The sequence below is a fragment of the Parastagonospora nodorum genome, assembly GCF_000146915.1.
Source record: "Parastagonospora nodorum SN15 chromosome Unknown scaffold_30, whole genome shotgun sequence".
Taxonomy (NCBI): Eukaryota; Fungi; Ascomycota; class Dothideomycetes; order Pleosporales; family Phaeosphaeriaceae; genus Parastagonospora; species Parastagonospora nodorum.
The window spans coordinates 70671-83372 of NW_001884578.1; the positions used below are offsets into that span (position 1 = coordinate 70671).

At 53.5% G+C, this 12702-nt stretch overlaps 5 protein-coding genes across 5 annotated transcripts; 3 read left to right on the plus strand and 2 right to left on the minus strand.

Moving 5' to 3' along the window:
* Positions 1 to 25: 25 nt before the first annotated feature.
* On the minus strand, positions 26 to 1239 carry SNOG_14122 (hypothetical protein). The gene is made up of 3 exons (XM_001804267.1): positions 1108 to 1239; positions 452 to 1057; positions 26 to 404 (listed from the first exon to the last, which is right to left on the minus strand). Exons 1-3 carry the CDS (start codon positions 1178 to 1180, stop codon positions 118 to 120), a joined length of 966 nt encoding a protein of 321 aa, XP_001804319.1. The 5' UTR covers positions 1181 to 1239; the 3' UTR covers positions 26 to 117.
* A 1080-nt stretch (positions 1240 to 2319) lies between these two features.
* On the plus strand, positions 2320 to 2688 carry SNOG_14123 (hypothetical protein; the record flags this gene model as incomplete). Its single annotated transcript, XM_001804268.1, has 2 exons — positions 2320 to 2332; positions 2534 to 2688. The coding sequence occupies 2 exons, from the start codon at positions 2320 to 2322 to the stop codon at positions 2686 to 2688; spliced, it is 168 nt and encodes a 55-aa protein (XP_001804320.1).
* A 590-nt stretch (positions 2689 to 3278) lies between these two features.
* Positions 3279 to 8102, plus strand: SNOG_14124 (hypothetical protein; the record flags this gene model as incomplete). The annotated part of the gene is made up of 7 exons (XM_001804269.1): positions 3279 to 3876; positions 3902 to 4283; positions 4961 to 5031; positions 5082 to 6700; positions 6748 to 6921; positions 6959 to 7583; positions 7636 to 8102. 7 exons carry the CDS (start codon positions 3279 to 3281, stop codon positions 8100 to 8102), a joined length of 3936 nt encoding a protein of 1311 aa, XP_001804321.1.
* Positions 8103 to 9182: 1080 nt separating this feature from the next.
* On the minus strand, positions 9183 to 10640 carry SNOG_14125 (hypothetical protein; the record flags this gene model as incomplete). The annotated part of the gene is made up of 5 exons (XM_001804270.1): positions 9183 to 9676; positions 9726 to 9852; positions 9912 to 10226; positions 10279 to 10373; positions 10430 to 10640. 5 exons carry the CDS (start codon positions 10638 to 10640, stop codon positions 9183 to 9185), a joined length of 1242 nt encoding a protein of 413 aa, XP_001804322.1.
* Positions 10641 to 11209: 569 nt separating this feature from the next.
* On the plus strand, positions 11210 to 12174 carry SNOG_14126 (hypothetical protein; the record flags this gene model as incomplete). The annotated part of the gene is made up of 4 exons (XM_001804271.1): positions 11210 to 11273; positions 11483 to 11628; positions 11674 to 11768; positions 11985 to 12174. The coding sequence occupies 4 exons, from the start codon at positions 11210 to 11212 to the stop codon at positions 12172 to 12174; spliced, it is 495 nt and encodes a 164-aa protein (XP_001804323.1).
* Positions 12175 to 12702: the final 528 nt, after the last annotated feature.

Below are 12702 nucleotides of genomic sequence, written 5' to 3' on the forward strand. Positions count from 1 at the left end.
AAACTCCTCATATCAATGTCGCAAATTTCTCTTTCAAATATTAAAAACATCATTTGTTTGTTGAAAGATAAGACAAGCTATCTCCGGCCGTTAACCCCTCACTCCCTCTTCATGCTTCTAATCAGAGTCATACGCCTCCTCTAACGCCTCATCATACTCCTGCTGCGCCTCAATCAGCTCTTGACGCTTCTCCTCCAAACTCTCGCGATCACTGCTCGAAATCGACGAGCCGTCCGCATCATGCGTAGGCACGGGTGGTGGATACGTCGACGCGGCGTACGGGTCCTGCGCGGCGTATGGGTCCTGATAAGGTGCTGCCGGAGGAGCTCCATATGCGGCGGCCGGCGCAGCGGCAGCGGCAGCAGGTGCAGCAGCATGGGACGAAGATTTATTGTCGTCTTCGGCTGGGAGGTATTAGCTTTGTTAGATAGCAAGGGAATGGGAGATTTACTCAATTCGTGGCCGATCCAGGCGCCGGCGGCGATGCCGCCGATACCTGCTGCGGCTAGCATGGCGGTTGAGTGGCCGTCTTTGTCCTTCTTCTTTTCCTTCTCGTTGGTCGCAGCGCCAGAGGGAGTGTAGTCGTGTCCTTGGTGGCCGTTGGTGTTACCGAAGAGAGCGCGCTCGTCGTGGCCGCCGGGTGCCTGGTAAGGTGCACCCGTCGGGGGTGGCGCGTACGGGCCCGGAGGTAGATTGGCGGGAGGATCCCATTGTGTACGGCCAGTGGCTTGTTCTACGTAGTACCATCGTTGGCTGTTTTGGTCCCATTGCTGGACCCAGCCTGGAGGCATTGGCGGTGGTGCGCCCATTGGTGCCGGTGGGCCGATTGGAGCTGGTGCCTGGCCATAGGGCTGTTGCTGTGGGTAGCCATGACCTTGTGGCGGGTACCCTTGACCCTGAGGAGGATATCCTTGACCCTGCGGTGGGTAGCCTTGGCCCTGCGGAGGATATTGCTGTTGTTGGAGAGGATGACCACCTGCAGGGTTGCCTTGATCATAGAACGAGTCCGACGCCCCACGCTCGGCAGGTGCACCGTGAGATGTGTCTTTGGGTGGTTCTTGAATTCATTTTAACCACAGGTCACAACGAAGGATGGAGTCTTCTCACCTTCAGGCTTCTTCTCGGGCTTCTTGTCATCGTCGTCGAGAAGCTCCTTCATCTTCTTCTTGAGGAAGTCCATGATCAATTGTTATTCTTGTAATGAAGGCGCGTTTGGTGGAGAGTGAGATTAGTGTTGTGGAGCGAAGGGAAAATAAAAGTCGATGTATTCCTGTGTTGAGCGGGGTGCAAGGCGACTTTTAAAGCAGACGACGTGCACACAGCGGGGCATCGGAAACACTGGGGATGTCCGGGAAGATTCACCCCGCTGCCAGCAAATTGCTTACTCTGTACGTCCTTGGCGAGGTGGACATCCTGTCACGCAGAGGCGCAGTGGATGTCGTTGAATGGTGAGAGGACGGGAATTAGTGGGGTTCGGGAACGGGGTTTGATGCTTCTGGCGACTAGCAGGAGCTTCAAACCGTGTGGGTATGGAAAGGTAGCGCTTGGCAGGGTATGACAGTCATGCCGGGATACTAAACAGGATCAGTATGAAGGTGTATGTTCTGATTACTTGATCTGCAGAGAAACAGTGAATTCGCAATGACAGAGACTTGTTCGCGGATGCAAATGCGCTGAGAAGACGGATCAAACGGCTACCAATATGCCTTGGCGGTATGTAAATGCCCAGTTGGGAGTTTGTGACATGACTTGCTCGTACAATATTGCCAGGCGGTGGTGATAGTGGCTGGTTAGCGGCATGCGCCATTTTTCGCTCAGCCACGGGTCAATGCATCCCTGACATACGCAGGCGGAGCTCTGCGGATACGCGGTAACGCGAACATCGTCAGTAATGTGGCTGAGGAACCCGGACATTCAGTGATGTTTGCTAAAGTGCGCGGCGTGGGGACTGCGGGAAAAAGGTTTTACATGGGACGAAAGACGGTGGTGAAATGAATGAATTGAGGAGATTCATGAGATGAGAAAGGGTAGGCAGGACGGACGCGTATTTCGCGCAGACAAGCCATGTCCCTGATCGATGAAAGAAGCGGTGGTGCGATAGAGAGATGGAAAAACAGCAGCGCGCAGACATTGAGAGACGATAAGAGAAGTTCGTGGTGATGATGTCGAAGGAGTAGGGTTAGTCGCTCCGCACGGTTGATTGCGAATAGAGGTCACGATTTTCTCAACATGTTGCCGTTACCTATGCAAGCTGTTGGTCTCGGAGGCAAATGGCGTATGATGAGTTCATGGAGCAACACAAAGTAATGTTGTATAACCATGGTCATGGTGAGTGAGTTGGACGGTGCAGTCACGTGACGCACCAGGGTGTTCAAACAGGAAGCGGCAGCGGGAGCGGGTAATGTCCCCACCTCCAAGGAACAGGCGCGAAGGGAGAATCCCACCTCACTTCTGATTGATAAACGACTGCTGTCCTGCGATGCGTTACGAAAGTCAATGATGCTCTGTAGGAAGAACAGAAACAATTCAATAGGCAGTAACAATGGAGTTGCAAAACAAGCACGCTTGCGGGCATTCGACTCGCAGGCACAATGGGTCCAGGGAGGTCTAGAACGTGGCCAGACGTGTGACGTAGCGAGGTTGTCTGGTTGGGGCGGAACCTTCGTCCTCTTCTCCCACCAGCAATGAGCGGAAGGGGCGGTTATGTGTAGCGAATCGATAGACGCGACGTCATCAGTGCCACCGTTGGAAGATGATTTCTCGGGACCGCAGCGGGCGTGGAGTGTTGTGCCTTGCACAGCAGGCTTTCAGCGAGGGATGTGCGGCTGAGATGGAGGAGCGGCAGCCAAGGGTAGGCAATTCTCAGATCTCGATGATGTTTCATGCCAAACACTGTCCAAATGCTCCCTTCTGCAAAAGCCCGATGCGTACTCAGGACTAGACCAAGGGCTAGCATGCGTGCGTCAGACACGACACCATCGATGCACCTCTGCCTTCCCATGCCCCATGCACGCCAAAGCCTTGCCCAACCGCGGTAGCAGTCGGATATCCTGACCGCCATCACTGCGACCGACCATTGGTGCTCGTGCCTGGCACTTCGTCTAGCGCCATCGCCGTGAAATCGAAATTGCGACCCTCGGGAGGTCAGACTGTGTCGGCGGCAGTACGGTCGCCGCGCGTGAATCGAACAGCTCGCACGCCTGCTGTTCCTGACCCTGGCCAGGCTATGTGCTGCGCTGATCGTCTTGTGCCGAACGTCACCCCGGCATCTGAGATCTATGCCCCCGTCGCAGCCGCCATCCATCTTTGCGAACCACGCTGCCACGAAACCACCCAGGACGAGCTTTGCAGGCACATCGGCCCCCGTCACACCGCTCGAGCACCCACGGCGTCTGCTGCAGACACCGCCCTCTACATGGACGCCAGCCCTACGCCTTGACCCCAGTGATCCCAACTCGCCGCCGCTTCTTTTTGCCCGCAGTGGGGGAACTGGTGGTGGTAGTAGCAGTAGAGGTGCCCTCCAGACACCGCCCGCCGTTGCTGGGAAGAAGAGGCCAGCGCCCCCCGTGCTCGAATACAACCCCGCCCCGGCCAGCGAACCCTTGCACAAGCGCCGACGCGTCCACACGCGCGCCCGACACTCGCTCGACAGCGACCACTTCAGCGTCTCCAAGAGCGCCCACGCCCACGCCTACGCCCGCTTCCCCGTCGGTGGCCGCCAGCCACCCTCGCCGCTGTTCTTCAGCGCGCGCAGTCCTCGCCCGCACCTGCCTGCGCGCTTCTCCAGCTCCGAGGCCGCCGCGAGGATGCTCAGCAAGGCGCATGGCGAGGAGGGCGGCATCAAGACGGTCACGCTCGCCCGGGGCACTTTCAGTGGCCTGAGCCCGCCAGGCCCCGCCAGCATCGCCAGCGGAAGGAGCAGTGACCGGTCGAGCCTGCCGCCAACTGCATCGCCAGAAGGCCCGCGACCGCACCGACCCGCTTAGGCTGCTGGGCTCGGTCGGCATCGTCGAGCTGCTGGAGCAGGAGACGCGCCCGACCTTCATCGTAGACATTGGCGACAGCGCAAACTACTTGCCCCGCTCCACGGCTCTGCAGATACTCTTTGCGAACACGGCTCTGCGCTCCAGCGCCTCTACCTGGGCACTCGTGGCAGGCCGGTTCTCGGACCACGAAGAAAACGAAGCCACTGCAATTGCAGCCACTCAGTTCCGCAGCTGGCTGCTGAGCGCCATCCAAGGCGACACTCCAGCCGCCAACTCCCTCGCCCGTCGAACATGGGGGTGTGATATGGTCGTGCTATACGTTGCGGAAACGACTGCGCGTCGTCTCCGGTGCTGTTCCCACACATGCTACTGCTAGCATTACCCCCGTCAGTGACCCCCATGACTTTCCCATTCCCTCAACCTCGTCCACGGACTTGCTTTCTGGCAACAGTATTATAGTGTCGTCCGCCTCCGCTCGACAGAAAGAGCCGCAAGACTACTTCGGTAGTACCAGCCCCAGCCCCAGCCCCAGCCCCAACGCTGCAGCAGAACGGGAGCAGACTCCCCCCACGCCAACACGGCAAGCTCAGAACAGCAATGCCGTCGTCTCTCCGCGGGATGTGAGTGGCATATTTCAGACATCCGCGGACATAATTCTGCCCTCGGCGGAAAATTCCGCTTCTTTCAACAATGAGTGCGTGCTCCGAGCCCAATGTGCAGGCGATGTTGACGCATTTCACAGCGAACCAAACAATTCCCAAGAGCACGACATGGGTTTCTTCGACTGGACGAGGTTGCCTTTGTCTGCATCCCTACCGCGACATATTCAATTCGCGCGTTCAATAGACTGGTCCTCGACCCCTCTCGGCCCTATAGAATACTGGTCTAACGATTTGCGCGCCATGTGCAATCTGATCATGTGAGTTTTGCATCGCATTTCGCGCTCTCACCATGCGTGTCTGACCTTTTTACAGGGCGAGCCCTCACCCTGCTGCCATGTACTGGGGAGACGAACTCGTTGCAATCTACAATGAGGCTTATATCGGTATTACTTCTTCCCTCTCAACTTTTTGTTCTTGCTAATGCTCTGAAAAGGCCTTGCTGGCCAAAAGCATCCAGCTCTGATGGGACAAAGCTACAAGATAGCGTGGGCCGAAATCTGGGACGAGGTCAAGGATGTCTTTGCAAATGCTCGAATGACAGGACAAGCGACTATGAAGGATGACGACTGCCTTTTCATGAAGCGCAGTGGATTTCTCGAGGAGACGTACTTCTCTTGGTCCATCATTCCAATGGTCGGCGAAGATGGAACCGTCATGGGACTCTACAACCCAGCTTTCGAGAAGACGAGGAGGAAGATCGCCGAACGACGAATGCTAACCCTCCGCGAGGTCGGCGAAAACACAGCCATCGCTCGAGATGTCAAAGGCTTCTGGGACCAGGTGTTGATAGCCCTCACCGAAAACGAATTCGACACGCCATTTGTTCTACTATACTCCGTTTCTGATGAGAACGACAGTGATTCTTCTTCGCTATATTCTAATAGTCTTCTCGAGGCTAAAACATGCTTCCTCGAAGGCTCCCTAGGCGCCCCGACTGGTCACCCAGCTGCGCCGGAACAGATTGATCTCAAGGAAGGAAACGAGGGTTTTGGTCCTGTTTTCCGCGAGGTCATGAAGACTGACAAGCCAGTCGTGGTCAGCATCGGGTCCGGCGATCTTCCACAGGCCATGATGGAAGGGCTTGACTGGCGAGGGTTCGGAGACCCTTGTCGAGACGTTGTCATCTGTCCAATTCACCCAACCACTGGCGAGACAATATTAGGCTTCCTTGTTCTTGGCATAAACCCAAGGAGACCGTACGACGACGACTACAATCTCTTCATTCAGCTCCTCAGCAGACAGCTAGCGACATCGCTGGCGTCCGTTGTCCTCTTCGAGGAAGAGATACGCAGGGGCCAAAAGGCAGCGAAACTCGCGGCAGAGGACCGATTCAACTTGTCTGAACAACTCGCCGCTCGTACGCAGGAAGCAAAAGAAAGCGAAACGAGATTTACGAGAATGGCAGAGTACTCGCCTGCAGGACTCTTCATCGCCGATCACGCCGGGCGGATAACATACTGTAACGACACTTGGTTTGAAATTTCAAGAGTACCGAAAGAGCGGGATAAGACGGATAGGTGGATCGACTATGTCAAGGAAGAAGACCAGAGTCTCATCAAAGACCACTGGCGGAAGTTGGTCAACAATGCTGCCGCCATCAACGTCGAATTCAGGTTCAAAGCGCTTTGGGAGGATCGCAATCGCAACAACGGAGACACATGGGTACTCTTTTCTGCATTCCCAGAGAAGGACGAGAGTGGTCAGCTCAAGAGTGTTTTCGGAAGCATCACCAACATCAGTCCGCAGAAATGGGCCGAAGGATTCCAAAAGCGTAAGATGGAAGAGGCTGTGGAACTCAAGCGGCAGCAGGAGAACTTCATCGACATCACAAGTCACGAAATGCGAAATCCGTTGAGCGCCATCTTGCAATGCGCCGACGAAATCTCCACCACGCTTAGCGAATTCAGAGCCACTGGTTCCCGGACCATTGCCGACAGCATCGTTTCCGACTCAATCGATGCAGCGCAGACTATTGCGCTTTGCGCCCAGCACCAAAAGAGAATTGTGGACGACGTTCTCACGCTGTCGAAACTCGACAGTGCGATGTTAATGGTATGTTCATCGTCAAGATTTCAGGAAGAGTCTAACAATAACTGTAGGTTACCCCAGTCGATGCACAGCCATTGCAAGTTGTTCAACGTGCATTGAAGATGTTCGAAGGCGAAGTGCAAACAGCCGGTATCGAGATGCAGTTCGTACTAACGGACTCGTTCAAGAAATTGAATGTTGATTGGGTCAAGATTGATCCTTCGCGTGTACTCCAGGTAGGTCGTGTACGTCTACTTTGCGGGCGACGCTCATTGTGAACAGGTTCTCATCAACTTGACAACGAACGCAATCAAGTTTACCACTACCGAAGAGACGCGAAACATCAAGGTCATCCTTTCAGCATCTCGCGATCGACCATCAACGGGTGCGTTGCCTTGTGTCAGCTACTTCCCGATGCGCGCAAAGCGCATGGATCAGACTCTTGGACCTGACTGGGGCGACGGTGAAGAGATTTACATCGAGTTTGCAGTCCAAGATACTGGGCGTGGCTTGAGTCCCGAAGAACTCAAAGTCCTGTTCCAACGGTTCCAACAAGCTAGTCCGAGAACGCACGTCCAGTACGGTGGTTCAGGTTTGGGGTTGTTTATCTCGCGAGAATTGACGGAGCTGCAAGGCGGTGAAATTGGCGTGTCTTCTAAAGCAGGCAAGGGCAGTACGTTTGCGTTTTACGTCAAATGCCGTCGGAGTAAGGAGCCGAGTGAGGCCGTCGAAGGTGCGACAGGAATATCGGTCACGAGAAAGTCATCCATAGCCAAAGACAAGGAACGTCTAGTTGAACCACCGAAGATCAAGGATTTTGCCGCCATCCCAGAGAAGACAAAACCAGCTACCAAAGCCGCACCACAAAAGACCGACTTGCGGGTCCTTATCGTAGAAGATAATCTGGGTATGCTTATACCTTCATTTACCTATCACTACCAAGCTAATCGTTCCCACAGTCAACCAAAAAGTCCTCCAACGCCAACTCCACAACCACGGCATCGCAACCAAGGTTGCCAACCACGGCGGCGAAGCCCTCGACATCCTCAAAACATCCACATATTGGAAATCCGCACCGCCCGGCGCCGCCGACCTCGGCGTCGTGCTCATGGACAAGGAAATGCCCGTCATGGACGGCTTGCAATGCACAAGCAAGATCCGCGAGATGGAAAAAGCCGGCGAGTTTAAATGTCACATTCCAATCATTGCCGTCACGGCGAATGCAAGAAGCGAGCAGATTGCGACGCTCCTGGCGGCGGGAATGGATGATGTAGTTAGTAAGCCGTTTCGTATTGGAGAGCTGATCCCGAAGATTGAGGAGTTGGCGGGGAGGTATCCAAGTGTGATCGACCTTAAGGAGCCGTTGGGATTAGTCGTTCCGAGTAAGCAGGCGGAAGCGAAGGAGGCTGTGGGGCGGAGGTTGTAAACTTGGTGAGGTGTTATTGTTATTATCGCATGCAGTTGTTGTAGAGCGGGCGGGCGTTATTTGGTATTTGTTTGAGCGAGCATTTTGTACGGGGCTTGGGGCGAAAAACATCGATACGCAATACGCATTGGGAAAGAGGATACCCTTGGTTTGGTCAACGAAACGGATGGTTATGGCATGCTTAAATGAAGAAATCTTCATGATAAAGATATGACCTTGCGCGATGTGCATGCTGCTGATGTTACCATTCTCGCAACGTCGTGAAGTCCAAAGACTCTGCCGGTGGAAGCATCCATAATGCGGAATCGCTGAGACTCGGAATAGAGAGGGAATAGCTGTGGACGGCGAACGGCCGATTACCTATCTTCGTAACGTAGTCTGCGAAATTTAGGGGTCGACAGCCCAGTAGTGTTGAACCTACGAAATAAACCAGACTCTGATCATCAACACAATCAGATTCCGACCCTGATGGGGACGCTGCTCGCAGGTGGAGAGGTACACTTTGCACATTTCGCATGCTTATCAGTACCTAGGTAGCTTGCCTAAAAAGATACATGCTCCTATGGTCATTGTACAGTAGGTTTGTTTGGCCGAGGCGAGGCGATGGCGTAAGAAAGTTGAGGAGACGCAGATTCATCTGCAGGTTTTGGTTTACAATACTAACCATGTGAAGCAGTGCTTGAAAGATGAGGTCGATGTTTTTTTTTTAATGTTGCCGCTCCGGACGTCTTCAACCTTATCAGCTCTCGTTGCCAGTAGTTGCACTCCCCTGTAATATCTTCTATACTCAAGCTTCTCACCATGTATTATAATATAACCCTATTGCTCATGAAACATGCTCTGCTCAGTGACCGCAGGAGATGAACCGTAGAAGGTGAGGTAATTAAGACAGCAAAGCAACGAGTACCATGAGCATAGACGAAAAGTTTGAAATTGCACCGTATTTACATTTTTTGTGCAAGGACTGTAGAGCCCAACAAAAGTCATTCCCCATGTCCCATAAAGATTATTCACATGAATCGTAACATAGCTCCTGAATCGACCCAACAAACCTGCCAACCCGAGACCATTTTTGCCCTCTTACACAGCGTCACAGTGACTTTCGTTTCTGCCGTACTTCTCCATATCCAGGTCCATCTCATACACATCGTAAGGATCCGGCGTCTTCGCCTTCTCTCTTATCACCCTCACCGCTTCGGGCTTGCCCGGCTCGACTAAGCTGAACTCGCTCATACTCCCAATCTCCGACACTTCCTTCTTGCCCGCGGAGCTGGAGCCCCGACTTCCCAGCGACACCGACTTGCTGAACTTGCTGAACTTGGATGAAGAGGAGGAGTTCTGCGTTGTGCGTGAGCGCGTAGAGCCCAGCGCGGATCCCAGGCCCTGCAGTAGAGAGCCCAGAGATGCGAGCGCGGTGCCGAAGGCTGCGAGGCTGAGGATTGGGCGCAGGGTGGGCAGGCAGCAGGCGATGAGGGCGATGTTGGTTTCGACCATGGTCCAGAAGAGGCCGTGGGAGGTTATGCCGATGATGTCGTAGGTGGGCATGCCCATGATGGTTACCATCGTCAGGCCGTCTATTATCTGATTAGCTTGTGGTGGTGTGGAGATGGGAGAGGTATGTACCGGAGGGTGTGCCTTGCTTGATGCAGATTACCATGCGGACGAGGGCGGCGCCGACGGCAAAGCCACCGAGGAGGAAGACGAAGATAAGTTGGATCTTACGGACGGTGGGCATCTGGAGGCGCCAGATCTGTGGGAATGTTAGCGCTGGTTCACATGATGAGTCTTGAATACATAGGATGTGCTTACCCATGGGAGCGGGAGAATAAGGATAAAGAAGTCCAGCGCTGCATCGATGCAGGTGAAGATGATCGTGGCTTGGAAACCAAGCGGGCAGTTCTCGCTGATACTCGCAAGGGATCCCCAGTTTGCAGCGAAGTTGAGGCGGCAATCGAAAACGAAGCCAAAGAAGAAAGCGAGTGTGAAGCCAATAGTAAGGATGATAAAGACCAGCGATGTCCATTGGAAACCGCTTGTCACGAAAATGCGGCGGTAGAAGAATAGAAAGGCAAGCTTGGTCAAGCCTAGGGCAAGGGGCTGCATGATGAAGATGATGTAAACCAACTAGGAATTTGTTAGATAAGACGCGGAATATCCCTAGAGATGGGAGACTTACTTTCTCAAGAATGACCAGTGTGGGTGTTGTCTCCATGATCCAGCCCTCGATGTTGGTAGGGTCGTTGTGACTACCGACAATGCCCTTCTTTGCGCCTAGTACCCTTGTTGGCATGGTGTGATATGGAGGAGCTGCCTGGTTCTCTACATACCATAAATCAAGACGACCGAGACACCGATTGTCGGTACAAGAGCAAGCAGACAGAAAAGATCATCCAAGTGCTTGCCCCATGCGATGTCGACAGCCTTCCTGGCCGTTCTCGCACGAAGAGCTATCCTTGCAAATACAGCAACGACCGCCAAAGTCAGTAAGGCGATGGAGGTGTATAAGCAGGAGTTGACATTGACATAAGTATAAGACATGATGAAGAGTCAAAGAAGAAGAGAAAACGTCGAGTGAAGGCTGGTGCAGTAAAGGTGTGAGCTCTGGCATTGCACTTATATCTTCGAGGCCGAAATAGGTCCTGGTAAGCAGAACTCGTCTTCGCGATGAGATGGCCCTTTCCAACGATCGCGAGGCTTATCGCGCCAGTATTGACCATCGCGAACTATGGGATGCGCCCCCGATGCAGCCTTGCAGGTGGCTGGAAGCGGAATGTAGCAGTTCCGCCCCTGGTTTTCCATCTCTTGTGAGTGACATGAGTCGTGAACCAGCGCGTCTAAAGATTTCGATCGGACGCCCAGAACCTATTCCTCCTACGCACGTGTCAGGCCAGCGAACGGTTTTGTGGGGTTGGGATCCAGAGCAGAGGCTAAGCAACACAAGGCTAAGCAACACAAGGCTAGTGACAAGCTTACTTGTACGCCGGATTAGGGCATGTAGAAGCTCTTAGCCAAGACGGCTCGGATATCTTTTCGCTGGATATCTAGCCCGAATGAAAGCTCTTCGCTGCATTTGTCTTTCTCCACACTGATTCTCAGTGTTTCCCACCATGTCTGCTCAATACCAAGCTGTCTCAGCTGAAGACAGCCGACTCGATTCTTTTGCACCGATATGTAAGCGATCTCATAACAGATGCTGGATTATACCTCTTGGAACGATCTCGGTGGCGAATGTCCTCATGCTTTTGGCATCTCTGTACTTTTGGCGTGCTGCAGAGCATGCCGCGAGTGCAGTACCTGCCCTTCCGACGACCACGCTTGGCTTGACTAGCGAAGTTGAAGCAGTCAAAGTGGAAATTCCTGATCGGCCTAGCTCATGTTAGGCCCGTTGTCAACCGCATATGTTTCTTTCCACTGGAATACCCCTTGGGGTGCACCCAACGCCACTGACGCGGATCGTCTGTGGGAAAACATCAACACTGCACACGGGCATATTGCTATAGACCATGCGTGGGCTTCCGAGAACAACGTACGTTTCTTCAAATATGATTTTGGAAGTATATACCTAACGGAGCTCGATGTGGACAGTGGCCAGAATCAATGGATATTCCTGGACAGCCTGGTAAAGGATTGTACCTCCTGCAAGCCTACCATCAGCTACACTGCCTTGTAAGTCACTCCCTATGACGAAGCCACGAGAATGATTTGACGGTATCACTTTCATGGCGCATCTTACTTCATTTCCTGTTTACTAGATATCATGAAGCGAATAGTTCGCTCAACGCTTCTGTCCCTGAGTCGCAAAACGCCTCCAAAGTATCCTATGCATCACGCCCTGCATTGTTTTGACGCATTACGCCAACACATCATGTGCCATGCGGACAGTACTCCGCTCTATGGAAAAGGCGATAGGATGGCTGGCGACGGGCAGCTGCACCAGTGTAGAGACTGGAACGAGTTGAGAGACTATGCGACTAAGAACACTGCGTGTTTTCGGGATCATGAGCCGGGCATGAGCTACGAAGACCTATTCAGTGTCTGTGATGACGGGACAGATGGGTTAGAGCAACTGTAGTCGCATGTTAGCGGCCAGGCGACTAGCTGCTGTAGCTGTAGCTGTAGCTTTACCATAGTTGGACATGACGTTTGCAGCGAGATCCGTCAGTTTAGTAGTCCCAAATCTCTTTCCATCTTCAGATGCAGGCGAAAACTGCTAGCCCTCAATCGTGAGAGCGCGGGATGCGTGTCCAGTCCACATGCAGTTACGCTCAGCCAGACCTCGATCCTGAAGACGCGGGATGTATTTGACATCAGGAACACACGCATGGTTGGGTATGCGCCACTCGCTCGCAAGGCCATACTGCCCTCGAGACGAACTGTCTGGAATCGATCCTATTGGCCTTCGTCCGACGTTAGTGGCACGGCCCAGTGAGCCGAGAGATCGGGGAATTCGTTAGCGTCGATTGTGGACAACCGGTCCTTGCCAAGACTCCCAGACCCCAGACTGTGGATGTTGGGCGTAAGGGGTGAACTTTGAAAGGGTCCAGTAGAGCTATGGTGAATAGATTCCGCTACGGATGGGACCGCTTCCGATGATCAATTT

Coding starts and splice junctions, on each gene's coding strand:
- SNOG_14122 (XM_001804267.1), bottom strand. CDS start 1,180: ATGGACTTCCTCAAGAAGAAGATGAAGGAGCTTCTCGACGACGATGAC. Junction 1,058..1,107: donor GCCCGAGAAGAAGCCTGAAG/GTGAGAAGACTC, acceptor AATGAATTCAAG/AACCACCCAAAGACACATCT. Junction 405..451: donor CTGGATCGGCCACGAATTGA/GTAAATCTCCCA, acceptor AATACCTCCCAG/CCGAAGACGACAATAAATCT.